The sequence below is a fragment of the Perca fluviatilis genome, chromosome 15, assembly GCF_010015445.1.
Source record: "Perca fluviatilis chromosome 15, GENO_Pfluv_1.0, whole genome shotgun sequence".
NCBI classification, from domain to species: Eukaryota; Metazoa; Chordata; class Actinopteri; order Perciformes; family Percidae; genus Perca; species Perca fluviatilis.
The window spans coordinates 24,094,050-24,109,400 of record NC_053126.1 but is presented as its reverse complement, the minus strand read 5'-3'; the positions used below and the strand labels follow the sequence as shown (position 1 = coordinate 24,109,400).

Here is a 15,351-nt window from a genome sequence, read left to right as displayed (position 1 = left end):
GGAAAGAGTCTTCCACAAACTGTTGATGCAAATAGCATATAGCGGTAGACCAGCAACTTCAGTGTTCTGCAAGGTAAAATTACTATTTTTGCCAAAGCAGCCTGGTGGCTTTGAAGAGGGCATAGATAATGGCTTCAGTTCCCAGTCGGAAATGGCAAGGTAAAGAAAATATAAAAAGATAGCGTACACTTAAACTGATATAGATTTCATTAGGTGGGCCTTTTTTTAGGATCACAAATACATTTAGCTGCTGCCCCTGATGACAGCAGTACATTGCTTAGCTTCCGTGTCGGTACTCCTGCCTGCTTCTCCAAACTGGGGGCGTTCGACCTCCATCTACTGTAGCTAATACACTGACTATGGATAAGTAGCTCATACAACTCCCTTTAAAATACCCCTTTCATTGGAAGAGGCCTCGACCAAATCACAAAAATGGCTCCAGACCAAAAGTACATGAAAATGTGGGCAGGGGTGACCACATACTGTACATACTTATCTTATTTATCTACTCATTTAACAGTCAGGCAAAAACCTGAACCCAAGTAGATCAGAAGACGGTATTGTATACAAAAGTGACTTTGTAATCTATAGTTTAAAAGTCCTACTTTAGCATCTTTCCTGTTTCTCGGGATACATTAAATCTGTTTAAATATCATCTGTAGAATCTCTATTCTTTTCCTTTTTCCATAAATCAATAGCCCTGTATCAGCTATCAGCTCAGTCACTCCCAAAAAATAATCTATAGTCTTGGCAGGAAACTTAATCTGCACAGTTTACCATGTGGGAATGGATGTGTCGCAGTTACAGGGAAAGAATAAAAGATGAGAAGAGCAGTTTTCTCCTCTTTATCTTATTGTCTTTGAATGGATCAGTTAGAATATACTTCTGATATTGAAGTAGTTGGTGCAAAAGTGAACTGATTTGCAGTTAAACATTAGTCTCACTGTTTTTTTCACAAACACTCGACTGCTGCTGGAAATGTCATTCACTTCATGGAAGGCTAAAAAGAAAAGTGTCAGTCAGGACAAAATGTTTTTAATCTCTGCTTGTTTTTGCAGGAAGGGAGACAATCCTGTCTGATCAGTCAGTACAGCATGTCACAATGAAATGAAAAAACTGAAAGTGGGCTTTGAGTGCAAATATCCCAATTCTCTTTGGACTTTTCAGTTATTCCTCTCTCCTGCCATACATATTGATCAGCCCTGCTGTTTATCTATCGCTCCACTCATGGGCTTTTAGTCAAGTCAATCAGAATTTCAAATTCTGGGAATACATACTGAGATGAAAAACATCATGTCCCTGTGGCTGCTCAGACTGTGAGGATATTCATTTCAGCGTATTAAAAAGTGATGTAATGACGGGAATAAGTTATTGTCGAGCTTATTCAAATTGCAAAATTAAATATACAAGGGCTGTCACTCCAGTATAGCATAGTTGGTATATTACAAAAGATCCATTGGGAAAATACTTCAATTATATATATTTTTTTGGTTTAGTAACCAGCCGGCGATACTGTAACTTCAGGGTTTGTGCGTGTCACAGATTTACAGCCAGAAAACGGCAGCTTTTCAGTCCCATGTATCACCCTGCCAGATAAGAGCAATGACAGGAACACTTCCTGTTGTCCTCTAGGGCTTCTTCTCTCTGTCGTTACTCTCTTTTGTCATGCTCTCCCTCCAGCTTCCCGAGTTACCTTGACTTTTAGGTTTGGGAGTAAATCGAAGAACCAGCAGAATAATGACTCTTGGGAAGTAGCAGATTATAGCAACCCACTATATAAGAGCATTGGAGTAATTTAAGTTTAATAAATACAAAAGGTGAGGAGTGTAATGCGACGATAGGTCTATACAGTGTCAGGTTAAGGCAGGTTATACAAAGGTGGTGTATGAACCTAACAGAGAGGCTTGCCCTGCAAATGTGTACAATTACAAGGCTGGCAAAAAGGCAATCAAAAGATGGAATTGATTTTCAGCTCTCAGATGCCAGAGGCAACAGTAAGTTAAGCACAGAAAAGGGAGCGCCTCACATGGAATGTTTCTCAAAAGGAGTAAGTAAAATAGGTTTTCCTCCCACAAAAAGTTTATGTTAGAGATGCACAGATTACAACTTTCTAGGGCGATTCCGATTTTCATTGAGTTAGGCCAGCCAATACGGATTTTGGCCAATTCCGATTACATTTTTTCTAACCACTTTACAAAACACGCAAATATTTATTTTCTATCTTTTCTTTAATAGAACATTTTGCACAGAACATAGAAATTCTTTTAAACAGATAATGGATCACTATAAAATAGAACTATATAAATTACTCAAGAGTCTGGGTCAGCCGAGATTTCTTCCTAAAAGGGAGTTTTTCCTCGCCACTGTCGCAATAGCCACTGCTAATGCTTGCTCTTGAGGGAATTACTGTAATTGTTGGGGTTTTGGAATTTATAGTGTGTGGTTTAGACCTACTCTATCTGTAAAGTGTCTCGAGATAACTCTGTTATGATTTGATACTATAAATAAAATTGAATTGAATTGAATTGCAATGTTAGAACTATTTCCTTCTTTTCACATCCAATATCCAACTAAAAAAATTTGATTTTGATTTTTGATGTCGTGTAGCAGGTTTTGCATATTGCAAACTTGTTATCTTCTGCACACGCTGAAGAATTTCCAAACAGCTGACATGTTGCAGGTTAAATCACGAGGTTCCCTACATGTGCGAGAATAGCGCGGACACACACTTCATACCGCGAGCGGGAACGCGCGACACACGGCGGAAAAGTTAAGAGAAAGGAAAAAGCGACTGTGCTGTCGCGTCCGTGTGTGCGTGCGTCCTTGAGAACTGTAACTCGTATAACTTATGTTGTCAGTTAATTGTAGCATTGACCGGCATGAAATCGGCATATGTCAGACTGACTTCCCGGTCTCCGGTCATGGCCGAGCATGTGAAAACCGGCCAATTCCAGTCACCGGCCAGTCTATCGGTGCATCTCTAGTTTATGTAAAGGTCAGCATGGTGGAAATGAGTGCTGCTTTGTGTCTCAATACGGATACTTCCGTGAATACACTTACATGTAGTACACTGTGTACACTATGTACTCAATTGTGTAGTGCGTCCATTTCAACAGGGTAGTAGTGTTTCAAATCGCTCACAGCCGTTATGCACTGACCGGAAATGACTCAGTTCTACTCAGTTCTTCTTTTGTTTATTAAAAAAACCTGTAAATGTAAATCACATCACACTCTGTTGTCCTGTTGTATAGTTTTTCAAATCTGTGTGATTCCACATAAATAAATAATTTACAATAATTTGACAGACCCACATAACAATAATGCCCAGTAACTATTAAACCAATATTTATGTCATGTGACCAGCTGCTGTATTAATTCATACACAAAACGGCTTCTGTCTGCTTCCATAATCAAATCTCTTCCCCTTACTGAAGCTCAAAGCCTTGATAACATACCAGAAATGAATAGGAAGTAGCACCCGAAAACATAAATATAACATAATTAGCTTTGAATCGCCTGTGGGTGTTTACTGTGAGCGTGATGTTTAACTAAAACCCATTCTATTCAACCAGTGGAGGAAGTCAACTCCCTCCAGTCTGAGGTCCACATCACATCCGCCCCCTGTGGTTAAATTAATGTTTCAATCTCCAAAAAAGTCATTGAGGCGGCACGCTGCAGCAAAGTTATTAGATAAATGTGTGTGGGCATTCTTTTAATATCTCTTTGAAGAGATGGAGGGTAGGAGTAAGTGACAGAGGTGTGTGTGTGTGTAATGTACTGTGTGTGCGATTAGAAGACGATCCTTCATTAAGTAGTTCATTGGTGTCACTGGAGCTCTGACTCTTCTAACTGGTCTTTACAAAGAGGCCAGTGATGTATGAAATCACTTTGCCTGTAGCATGCAGAGAAAGACGTCAGGGGAAAGACACCGTGGGACTGCAGAACAGTTCTACTGTTTTACTTAACACATTTAGTGTGTACACAAAAATTCAATCTGTGAAGTGAAATACCATGTTGTGAAAAGCTCACCTTGTCCCACTGTCGCTCTCTGTCCAAAGTGATAATTATCATGGCTGGATTCACCAGGTAACCGTTACTGTTGAAGGAGAAGTCATTGTGTTCCCAGGTTACATTCAACATGTGCCTGCAGAGAAACAAAACCCAAAGAGAAAGATGATCAGTGAGTTCAACTTAAAATTTGCGCAAAAAATGTTTTTAGCTTACTATCGCAAAGACAAAGAAAATCAGCAAATCTTTACAATTGAGAAGCTGGAGCTTTTCAAGTGAAGCAGTGTTACAAACAGGCGCAAAGCAAAACATGTCATGGCTCTAGGAAATGTCAATGTCGGCCTGTTGATCCATCGCTTTGGTCCAGACTGGTTTCTGAACTATTACAACTATTACATTTTCTATGAAATCTTGTACAGACATTCATATTCCCTAGTAGATGAATCCTACTGACTTTAGTGAACCCGTGACATATCCTCTATCGACACCACAAGATTAACTTTTTAGTTCTTTATTAAAATATCTTGACAACTGTTGGCTTGGCTCCTGTGGACATTTGGTACACACATCCATGTTCCCTCAGGATGCATTGCAAAAAGCTTTAATCTCTATACAGGAAAGGACAGAGAAGACTCTACTTCCTGAGGAAACTCAAGTCCTTTAATTAGGGCTGCTCGATTATGGAAAAAATAAAAATCACGATTATTTTGGTCAATATTGAAATCACGATTATTTAACACGATTATTTATTAACATTTGGATATAATGGATAGTGTCCAGGGTATAATCTGTTAGTGTCCTTTATCTCACAGAAAGAGTCTTTGGATCAGAATAAAAAGTGTTTTACTACTGTGAGTCGGTTCAGCTTTACAGATATCACACATAACGTTACACAGCTAATGAACAGTTCCACAGACATAACACAATGTGCATCTCACATCACATGTTCACTCACTATGACCACTACTACTGTCATTACGAAACATTGTGCCAAAATATCAACAATAATGTCGCCGTCAGTGGGCTTGTTTGCTATGGAGCCAGGACAGTGACAGTAACCTGTAGTATTGAAAATAAAAATTGGCATTGAAACAACAAATATTGGCACTGAAAAATGTTGAACTGAAATATAAAACACAAACATCAAAAAGTAATCTCACAATACTATTATTTTATTTCACTTTGACATTTGTTTGCATTATGATAGGTTTTTCAATGTCAATCTACATTTTTTCTTGATGTCTGACTTTTTCCAGTAACATTTTTTTTTTTTACGTTTTCAGGATTTTTACAATGTCGCTGGTTTTCAGTTTCAACTTTCTGTCACTGTTTTGGCGTAGGGAGGAGGGCCTGAGGGGAGGGACAAAGAGGGCGTGGTTTACAGGTAATTTGCATAGGCTACTGGGAGAGACTGCAGTTCCACAGGCATCCTCACAGATCCAGGTGTTATAACCACGTATCTGCAATGGCTTCCACAAGTTCACCTGGAACCTCCAAATCTAAGTAAGTCTGTTTATCTCTGCCATTTTTTTCACATAGAAGCAGGCTGGTTTAGTGTTAACTTTTAATGTAGGCCTAAGCTGTGCTATTTTGGCAGAGGTTAGAACTGTTCTCTTAATACATCCATGGTTAGCACACGTCAGCTAACTTGTGGCTAATTGTAGCTAAGTCTCCGGCCGGGGATGTCAATCGATCTTCTATAATCTAGTATTTATAATAACAGTAATTCCTGTCCTTTAGGAGTCCTAAGGCTGGTCCTAAGGTGTTATTGCTGGCGCGCGAGGCTTGACTCACTTGCATCTCTCATTAGCTCCGTCATGGATGTCTTAAGAGAACGAGCTCCGCTCATTGACATATATATATATATATATATATATATATATATAAGGCTCCGCTCTCTCTACCTGCCGCTAACACTGGCACGGAACATTAACGCCCCTCCTCCATAACTATCCTCCAATCACAAGTATAGCTTATACATCTCCTGAAAATGGGAAAACACAGTTATTGAACAACTGCCATAGCTGAACATAATATCATCATGTGAACCAGTCCAGTACAATATGTTATAACTGTTTAACTGATAGTGTTAATTAGTCAAAAATATTATCAGTTAAAGGTTTACTTGGATATAAATGTATAAACTTGCCTGTAAACTAAAACAAGTATGTCTGTGGTATTTCTGGCTTAAAGGCATAACCTTTACATTTCTCATCCAATTTCACTAAGTTGTGTATAATTACAGGCACCTTCGACTGGGAGTCAGTTTATGGAGAGACTGCTGAGAAGGCTTCAGGAAGTTCTGCAACGTCAGCCTGTGGATTTTGACTATTTACACTTTTACACTGTGTTTTACACTTAACACTGTTTTAAGTCATGAAATGAGACTTGTACCCTTTTGCATAGGCCAGTACACATTAACCTTCATATGCATTATCATTGCATTTACTGTAATTTGTTATGATATATAGAGTCATTCTTATTTGAATATATTTATTTGTTATTCATTGAAAAGGTACAGATTTAACTGTTTTGCTGGAGTCCATACTATAAATGCATGTCATTTCAAAAACTGTTAAGGATTAAAATCAGTACTACATATAAAGTAGTAGTGGTATTTGTCATTTTAAAATAACAACAACATGGTTTTCCTGTGTTATCCTGCCATGTTTATGTCTGGAAAATCACATAGTTAAGTGCAGTCTTGCAGAGCTATCTGCCATTGTCCTAGGAGTTAGTCACAGAGTTAATGGCTGCCCTCAGTTCTGCCAGTCTGCAGCCTCAGAGGGCACTGGATGGGTGGTAAAAGTACTCCAATGGCAGACTCTTCTGTCACTCTGTCATGGTCCCCTTCCAAGAAAAGATCTTGTATATCCTGTAATTGACAAGTAATGTTAAAAGACTGCAGTTGCTTTTAGAATACTTAACAAAACAATAAAACTTTTTTTTGTAAATAAAATGCACACTTTTAATTTGCTATGCACATATGGCCATAATAAATATCCAAAACAAAATAATAAAAAAAAAGGTTTAATTGAACATTTTGAATCTGAACAGGGTCCTGGAGAAGTCTGGTAAAGTGTCAAGGTCCCTCTGGAGGCGTGGTACAAATATATAGTGGGTAAATAAATGCAGACTGTTGGAGGGATGTAGCAGGCAACCCTTTTAAAGACTGACACATCAGTGCACTGTTAATATCACTTTAAACCCCCAAGTGGGCTAGCTGATGTGGTATTAGCTAGCGTTAGCCATGGCGTTAGCGCTTGTTCGACGGGAGACTTAGCTACAATTAGCCACAAGTTAGCTGACGTGTGCTAACCATGGCTGTATTAAGAGAACAGTTCTAACCTCTGCCAAAACAGCACAGCTTAGGCCTACATTAAAAGTTAACACTAAACTAGCCTGCTTCTACGTGAAAAAAAATGGCAGAGATAAACAGACTTACTTAGATTTGGAGGTTCCAGGTAAACTTGTGGAAGCCATTGCAGATATGGGTAATCTGTGAGGATGCCTGTGGAGGTGTGGTCTTTCACAGTATGCAAATGATATGCAAATTACCTGTAAACTACGCCCTCTTTGTCCCTCCCCTCAGGCCCTCCTCCCTATGCCAAAACAGTGACAGAAAGTTGAAACTGAAAACCAGTGACATTGTAAAAAACGTAAAAAAAAACTGTTACTGAAAAAAGTCAGACATCAAGAAAAAATGTAGATTGACATTGAAAATCATAATGCAAACAAATGTCAAAGTGAAATAAAATAATAGTATTGTGAGATTATGACTTTTTGATGTTTGTGTTTTATATTTCAGTTAAAAAAATTTCAGTGCCAATATTTGGCAATTTTCAATTTTTATTTTCAATACTACAGGTTACTGTCACTGTCCTGGCTCCATAGTTTGCTAGCTAACCTTAGGAAAAATCCAGCACATAGACGGTACCTTAGAGTAACGTTATGTGATTAATTGCACAGCCCTACCTTTAATGTGTACAACACGATGCAATGTGCTGCGGCAGTGGCATCAGAGCCGGCACAAAACAGACTCAATAAACTGATCAGAAAGGCCAGCTCTGTTCTGGAAACCACCTTGGAGCCGTTAGGATTGGTGGTGGTGGGGAAGAGGATGCTGCACAAACAGAGCACTTTCAGTAACAGACTGATCCAGCTCTGCTGTGACAAGAACCACTACAGGAGGTCCTTCCTACCAGCTGTTATCTCCCTGTACAACCAGTCCCCTCTGTGTCAAAACAGGGGGGTCGAGAGGTGAAGCCTCATGCTTCCCCCTAATGGAATAAAGACTGATAAAGACACTCTCACCCTGGACTTATACATCTTTCATCCTCTTTAAAATTAAATTATCTAATCCATAACATAGCCCTATAACCTTACAGTACGATTTGCATGCAATTTTGCCCTACTTACAGTATGTCTACCTCCCATTTAAATACGTACAGTATTAAAAAGTCCCCCACTAACAACTAAATTATTGTTTTTATGCATTGTATATTACTCTGTTTTTCCTTTTTGTCTTAACTTCTATAACAGAAAAATGTCCCACTGGAAATAAATGAATTATGCCTTATCTCTACGCCAATCATCAGGTTTATGACCAAATACCTGCAGAACTAATAGCCTCATCTGCTCTTTTTTGTTCAGTGCAACTTAGAAAATGTTAGCATGCTGTCTGTTTGTTTGTTGGTTTGTTTGTTGGTTTGTCAGAAGGATTACAGAAAACTAATGGCCTGATTTTCATGAAAGTTGGTGGAAGGGTGTAGCATGGGCCAAAGTAGAACCCATCACATTTTGGAGTGGATCCGAATAATGGAGCGGATACACAAATTGTTTCGCTTTAATTAACATTGCGAGATAGACTGCATTGGGATCCTGCGAGACAACACAAATCTCGCAGGAGCTGGCGGTTTGAGCTTTGCTACAGGTGGGAGCCATGGATATATAAAGAGAACGGTGGGAGCGACAGTCAAAAAATAAAGTTTGGGTCATGGGATTTAGCCAGCGTCAACCAGAAGGATGGAGACAACAAATGAAATTGAAAAGAAGATTAAAGCAGGTCATGAATTGACCAGCTGGCTGCACAGTCCCGCTCTGACCGTGTTTCTCGTTAACTCACTAACGGACAGAAAGGAAAAGTAGTCTGGTGAGAGGGACATTCTCTTCACAAACCACTTTGACACAAGAAAAGCACATTCTACAGTTACTCTGGGGTCTTCTTGATTTTAGCAGCTTTCTGAATTGAAATGAATCTGAATTCATCATCATTTTTGTGGGTTTTTGTTCTGTTCTCTGAGTGTCCTAGTTTTAAATGTTTTAGCTGTTTGTTTTTAGTATACACGTTGGTCTTGTGATCATGAAACCATTTTACACTGATTGGATCATGTCACAAATGCCTCGTCATTGAACATAAAAACAGCTGCATTGACACAACAGAGACACAAGGTGTCCTGACAGCTTCTGCGCTGTGAAGAAAACAGCTCTCTCCTTTTGATTCCATTGTGTCATCGCTCACATCCTGTGATATTTAGGCCTGTGGCGTTGCTCTCTCACCTCCCCCGCCACTCCAGCAGAGGTGATGAAAGCCTACTGGGAGTAGAATAGCCTTCAGCTCTTGTCTGTGTGAAAAGCCTCTTTAATCTGGTAATCTGCAAAAATCCCATTAACAGGTGAGCTGACTCATTATCAAAAGCTTGTTTGAAAAAAAGAAAAAAATCCCCAATCAAGTGAGGACAAATCCGAGAACCACGAGGGATGTTAATGTTTGATCTGGGTGGAAAGAGAAGAAATGATTGACTATAAAGTTAATGGAAAGTGCTTTGTTCTATCTTGCCAACCTTCACGTTACTGGCGAGAGCTGCTGCTACTCAAATCGTGCCTGCTGGGTTTAGCAAGTCTAAAAGGAGGGTGTGTACAGTATCAAAGCCTGAGATAATGTTCACCGTTTTCACTTTTTCATGGACGGTTTGGGTTTACAAAAGGAAAAGTTGTCTCCCCCACGGCTCTGAAGACTCCAAAAGAAAAAATGCTTCTGACATCAGAGGGAGAGAGTGATGTTTTATAATGCAAGAAAAGTGTCCGATGATGCTAGTGTCCCGTTAGCAACCCCTTAGTCACCATCTACAACACCCATATATCCCTGAAAGACCTTGCTTCATAGGTTCGTGACAAGCCAAAAGCTGATGCCGGAGCAGTTTTTTCTTGCTCTTTCCTTTGCTGATTTTGATTCATCATTCATCATTTCTCTAACAAAATGGGATTGCTCCGTGTTCTGTGGCACAGAAGGCAGATTGCTCTTTGGGCATGGTTTAAATAAGGAAAAGCCACACCCACCCCCAACAAAATAACCTTGCAATCTCTAAGAGATATAGGGGAGCGCTCAGTCCTGAGGACATGAGGAGATAGATGGCAGAGGGGCACAGGACACAGTTGGTGGGAAGCGACAGTCGCCATAAAATGTGTTCACAACACTAAACAGATGGGAAGACATGAATAAATAACTTTTGACCTATTTTTGCCACGTCCCACAGGTGTAGGTCTGAGCCATTTCTGTTCTCTTCATCGCTACATCTTTATATTTCAGGAATTAAATAGAATAATTATTCCCTGTGTGATTCCCTAACCATCAGACAACATTTTTATGCTTGTCCTTAACTAGGTTATTCAAATAATACACTATAGATCTAAATTAAGACAATTAAAGAGACTCAAACAATCTATGATTGACCTCTGCTGTGCAATTAATGTCTGGTCTGAAGTAATGTGTGAAACAATTGAAGTGTTAGTTCCTGAAGATATTGCACAGTTACAGTAACAGTTTGTCACACCAAGGGCATTTTCATTGTACTCGGCTTCAATTTGAAATGAAAATGTTATCCTTAGTGTCAAGTTTATGTTTAAACACAACAAAGGAGACACCATAAAGTACACATAAGATAGTCTAAAGCTACAGGGGTTCATATCTAATGTTCACCATTAGCACCATTAACCGCAAGCCACTGCAAAGTTGTTTCCATAACTCTGTAACTCAATTCAATGAGCGCTGTCTGTCTTCCGGTGAATGTACGACCCTGCCACCAAACATGGGCAATCCTTTATAAAGACAAGCATTTACAATGTGGATATTAGAAAGAATGTTCCAAAGAAAGGCCAGGTTCTCTTAAGCTTATGTTAAATTGTTGTCTGACCAACATCTTAGCTCACCTGAACAGAGTGTCATTAGTAGCAGTTGGCTTGAGGGGGTTGTGACAGTCACTCTGGCCCTCGGGAACGAAGCCTCTCTCTTTCTTAAAGCTCTGCACGCCTTTCACCACGATGGCCACCCCATCCCTCACTCTCTTTCTCAGGCTCATCCTCCACCGGTCTGTGATGATGCTGATGAGCCCCACAGGGAAGCTTTCAGGCGGGAGGATATCTGGGTTCCCCACTGCAAGGCTAGGGATAATCCAGATGTAGCCTGGCCCCACCAGTCGGGACTCAGCTGCCATGGTGAACAGGTACTGAGCCTCTTCATGGGAGCAGTAGACCAACAGCACCTGTGCGTCAATCTGCTGCAGCAGCCTTCGTGCCCGGATGTCGTTCATGCCGTCGGCGGACATGTCGAAAGTCAGCACGTCCTGCAGATCCCATATAAAGTAGCTGGTGTCGGTGAAGGACTTAATGTAATCCACGTAGGTTTCGTAGCCCGGGTAGAGGCTGGTTATGACCACGAAGCTGTCCCAGTTGTACTCCTCCATTACCTTGAACATGCCGTTTATCTGCTGCTCAATGGAGGAGCCCAGCTGAAGGAAGTTGGAGCCCTCACCCTGGAGGAAGAGGAAAACATTGTTAAGGAGATGGAAAATTTATGAAGACCTTTATGGTTAGTTAACCAACTGCACACAATATGCTCTGGACTAACACGTCTTAATTAAATGTGTATAATGTGCAGTAAGATCTCTGGAAGACCCTCCTTATCCCTGTGAGGGTACACACAGAGCGTTTGTACTTCGACAAATCACACATGGAGAAGTGAGTTGCCCAACCAGCAGGGTCTGTAGTACAGCTTTGACAGGAGTTAAGTGGTTCTGCTTTATTTTGCTCTTCCAGGAGCTGCAGACCCATTCATCACTTAAACTCACATGTCTTACTTTTGCCGCGCAAACACTGGCCGTCATCCGTACTTGCAAATTCAGAGGGATGGCACTATCACTGTGGCCAGCACCGGCTCTGTGTTTCATCTGTCTTTTCTGCAAATGCAATGACCTTGAGAGAGGAATGAGGATGGCTTTCTTTTTAACTGTATTTATTAAAAGATGTGGAGAGGAGAGAAAATACTGAATAGCCTCCTTTTGGTGTGTGATACTTCTCCCTTGAGATTTTCATGAAAACACTAAGTGAAGAAAAGGTGTTAAAATTAGGACTCAATCGTATCCAATCAGTTGTCAAGGACAAAATACCTGCTGTGACATCACTGATAAGGGTGTGGCCAAAGAGGAAACCGCTTTCTTGCCTTTGGTTTAGTATTGAGTTACCCTTTGAAGATGCTGTCTGCAACATATTAAAATCGATGAATAACCACTGAAAGAAGAAAATCTGGCCTGTGCACTTTACTGTGCCTTTTACATTACATTGCCATTTTTGGGGAAACATGCTAAATTTCTTCAGGCACAAAGACTTAACTTTCTTATAGCACAATGGTTGTTTTTCTAGCTCAAATAAAGCTAAATCTTAAAAAGGTTCGGATTGAGTGACAGAACATGTATTTAGAGGTGTTGAAATTAATCAAATAATCGATGCATCGAATCGTGGACATGGACGATGTTGCATCGATAATCGGCAGGCTCATAATCGATTATTTCTGTTTACAATTTAATGTAGGCCTAACAACATTTCTGTTTACATATTCTGTTATGTTTTGCACATTCAGGAAGTGCCATGTGCTCAGTGCTGTAGTTTTATGTATCCAATTTATTTAGTATTAGAGCACTGCAGAATGTTTTGTTTTTTAAGCTTGAAAAGCTATGAATTAAATATCCTACATGGCTTTAATAGAAAAATGTATTTGACGCAATTTGATGCATCGTGATGCATCGATATATCGAATTGAATCGCTGACATGATAATCGTAATCTCATCGAATTGGGAGATCAGTGAAGATTCACACCTCTACATGTATTGTTATCGATATTTGTCTAATGAACAATGTTACGGTGTGTTGGCTTATTCAAAGGTGCGCTCTTTAATGTCAAGTTAGCAAAAAGTAAAGGTGTTAATAGGAAATGCAGGATTAATAATTTTTTTAAATAATTCCTTTATATATATGAGGATATGTATAGGGATGGGTCTCGAGACCCGGTTCTATTAGGACCCGGTTCCAAATTTCTCAAAACCTTAGAAAACAATTGAAAACATAGTCAGACTGGCTACCGAGAGCACACTCTGTGGGCCGCTTAATCAGCTTGTTAACCCTATGAGCCCGAGCTTGTCGTATACGGCAAAAAAGGGCATTGTTTTTCTGGGTCAATAAATCCAACTGTCACATCCAAGATTGATACAGTGTATGTCCATAATTAATGAATTTTTGGTCGTTTATCACCGCTAGCTTTAATGCTAACCGCCATTTTAATTTTCCCATGATGCTCTGGGAGACCATTCTGACCAATCAAAAGCTTGTTTACATCTTGTCAACCAATGGAAGGCTGGTCCATCACTGCAAACATGAATGATGAAACAACGATCATATAGAGTGAAGAGGAATCATCATCATATAGAGTGAAGAGGAATCATCTGAGGGCAGAATAGTTAGATATGACCATACATTAAGTTGTCAAAAATACCTTAGGTCTCAGAGGGTTTTTAAAACACAAACAGCGACAGAGACAGAAGATATCAAACAGTCAAAGATGGCAATAAAAGCAATAATAGTTCTGTTAAGATTAATAACTTGTCGTCTCGTCTTTCCACCAAATAATAGAAAAGTATCGATAATAGTATTGATAAAGACTCGGATCGTTAAGCAGTCTCAAAAATGGTATCAATATCAATACAAATGAATGATCCCCATCCCTAGTTATGGATATTAACTCTATCTAACTTTTAAAAAAGCCATCAGCAAAAGTTTGTAGTTCATCTGCAACTATATAGTTTTTTTCTCCATGGTTTTTATTATGCATCTAATCAAACCATCTGTAGCTGTAAATGTTAACAAGTTGTTGGATGATGATGAGGATAACACAAAGGGGTTTTTCATAACTGGGCAACCCAAAGGTTTTGTGTCTTATGACTGTTCTGTAAAGCATAATGAAGTCATAAGTTACAAATGATAAGCACTTACTAAATGATATCCTATTAGAAATACTAGCAGATGCTAAGAAAACCAACATAAAGGGTTTATAATTTGTAACTAAAGGCCAGTACAGCACTTTTAATATCAGTTATAAGCCATTAATCTAAAATTCCTTTGGTTGGTGTTCTTCTTCTCTGGAAAAGAGCTGCAGAACACCCACACCAAAATCAACAATCAACAACTTATTAACAGTGTGTTTATTAATTTATCAACTGTGGACATGATGTAAAAAACCTATAATGAATGACTTATTGCTTATTATAGGAGCCATGTATATTATGTTTGTTTATGATTTATGGTTTTCACCTATTACGTAACGTAGGACGTCATGGGGGTTGGTCTCACAATAATTAGTCTATTTATACACCTGGACACCTGCATGGCGGAGGCTAGAGGGGGTGAGCTGGGGTTTTTGCATTTTGTGTTGACTGCAAGTTTTTCCACATTTACGTTTACCTTTTTGCAGTATTTTTCAGGCAACTGGATTTTGTTTATTAATGTTTTTTCCGACTTTCAAATGAACAATAAATCCTCGAAAGCATATCTCGGAGTGGATCTGAATTATTCAAACGGCGCGTCATAAAGGTGATTGTTCCCTGACTCAGCCTCTCGGCGACTTATGGAGGTTACAAAGAAGTTGCTACACTTATAAATGCAGGAGACTTAATAACTTTTGCGAATCTCACTCTAGGAAGCAATGGAACCCATAAGCAAATGTAGATTATAGAGTGTAGAAGTGTTAATATAAACCAGGCCAGCAGTTGTCTCAACCGTTGTCTCATCCCTTCACAGTAATTATACCAAGGTATCACAGTTAATGTGACGGATTGATGCGACTCTACATGTAGAGCTATTAGTTCAACGGAGATTATTGATTCTTCAGCAGATTCCAATTACTGTGCCTCATTTTCATTGTGCCACATTGCTCTGCAAAACAAACATCATTGTATCATGGATCATTTGTAGTAGCATGACATTAGTGTGAGTAGGTATATAGAAGATGTGTAAAT

General features: G+C 39.4%; 1 protein-coding gene and 1 long non-coding RNA gene across 3 annotated transcripts in view; one reads left to right on the top strand and one right to left on the bottom strand.

The window, feature by feature from the left end:
* Positions 1-15,351, top strand: part of LOC120575250 — a 120,364-nt gene that overhangs the window by 34,218 nt on the left and 70,795 nt on the right. The window lies entirely within an intron of this gene.
* The window catches only part of grin2ca (glutamate receptor, ionotropic, N-methyl D-aspartate 2Ca), an 83,843-nt gene that overhangs the window by 28,183 nt on the left and 40,309 nt on the right, over positions 1-15,351 (bottom strand). The window contains exons 3-4 of the mRNA XM_039825945.1: positions 11,218-11,819; positions 4,030-4,144 (exon numbers count right to left, since the gene is read on the bottom strand). Of these exons, the coding sequence (XP_039681879.1) occupies positions 4,030-4,144; positions 11,218-11,819 (717 nt within the window). The remainder of the gene's footprint in view (positions 1-4,029; positions 4,145-11,217; positions 11,820-15,351) is intronic.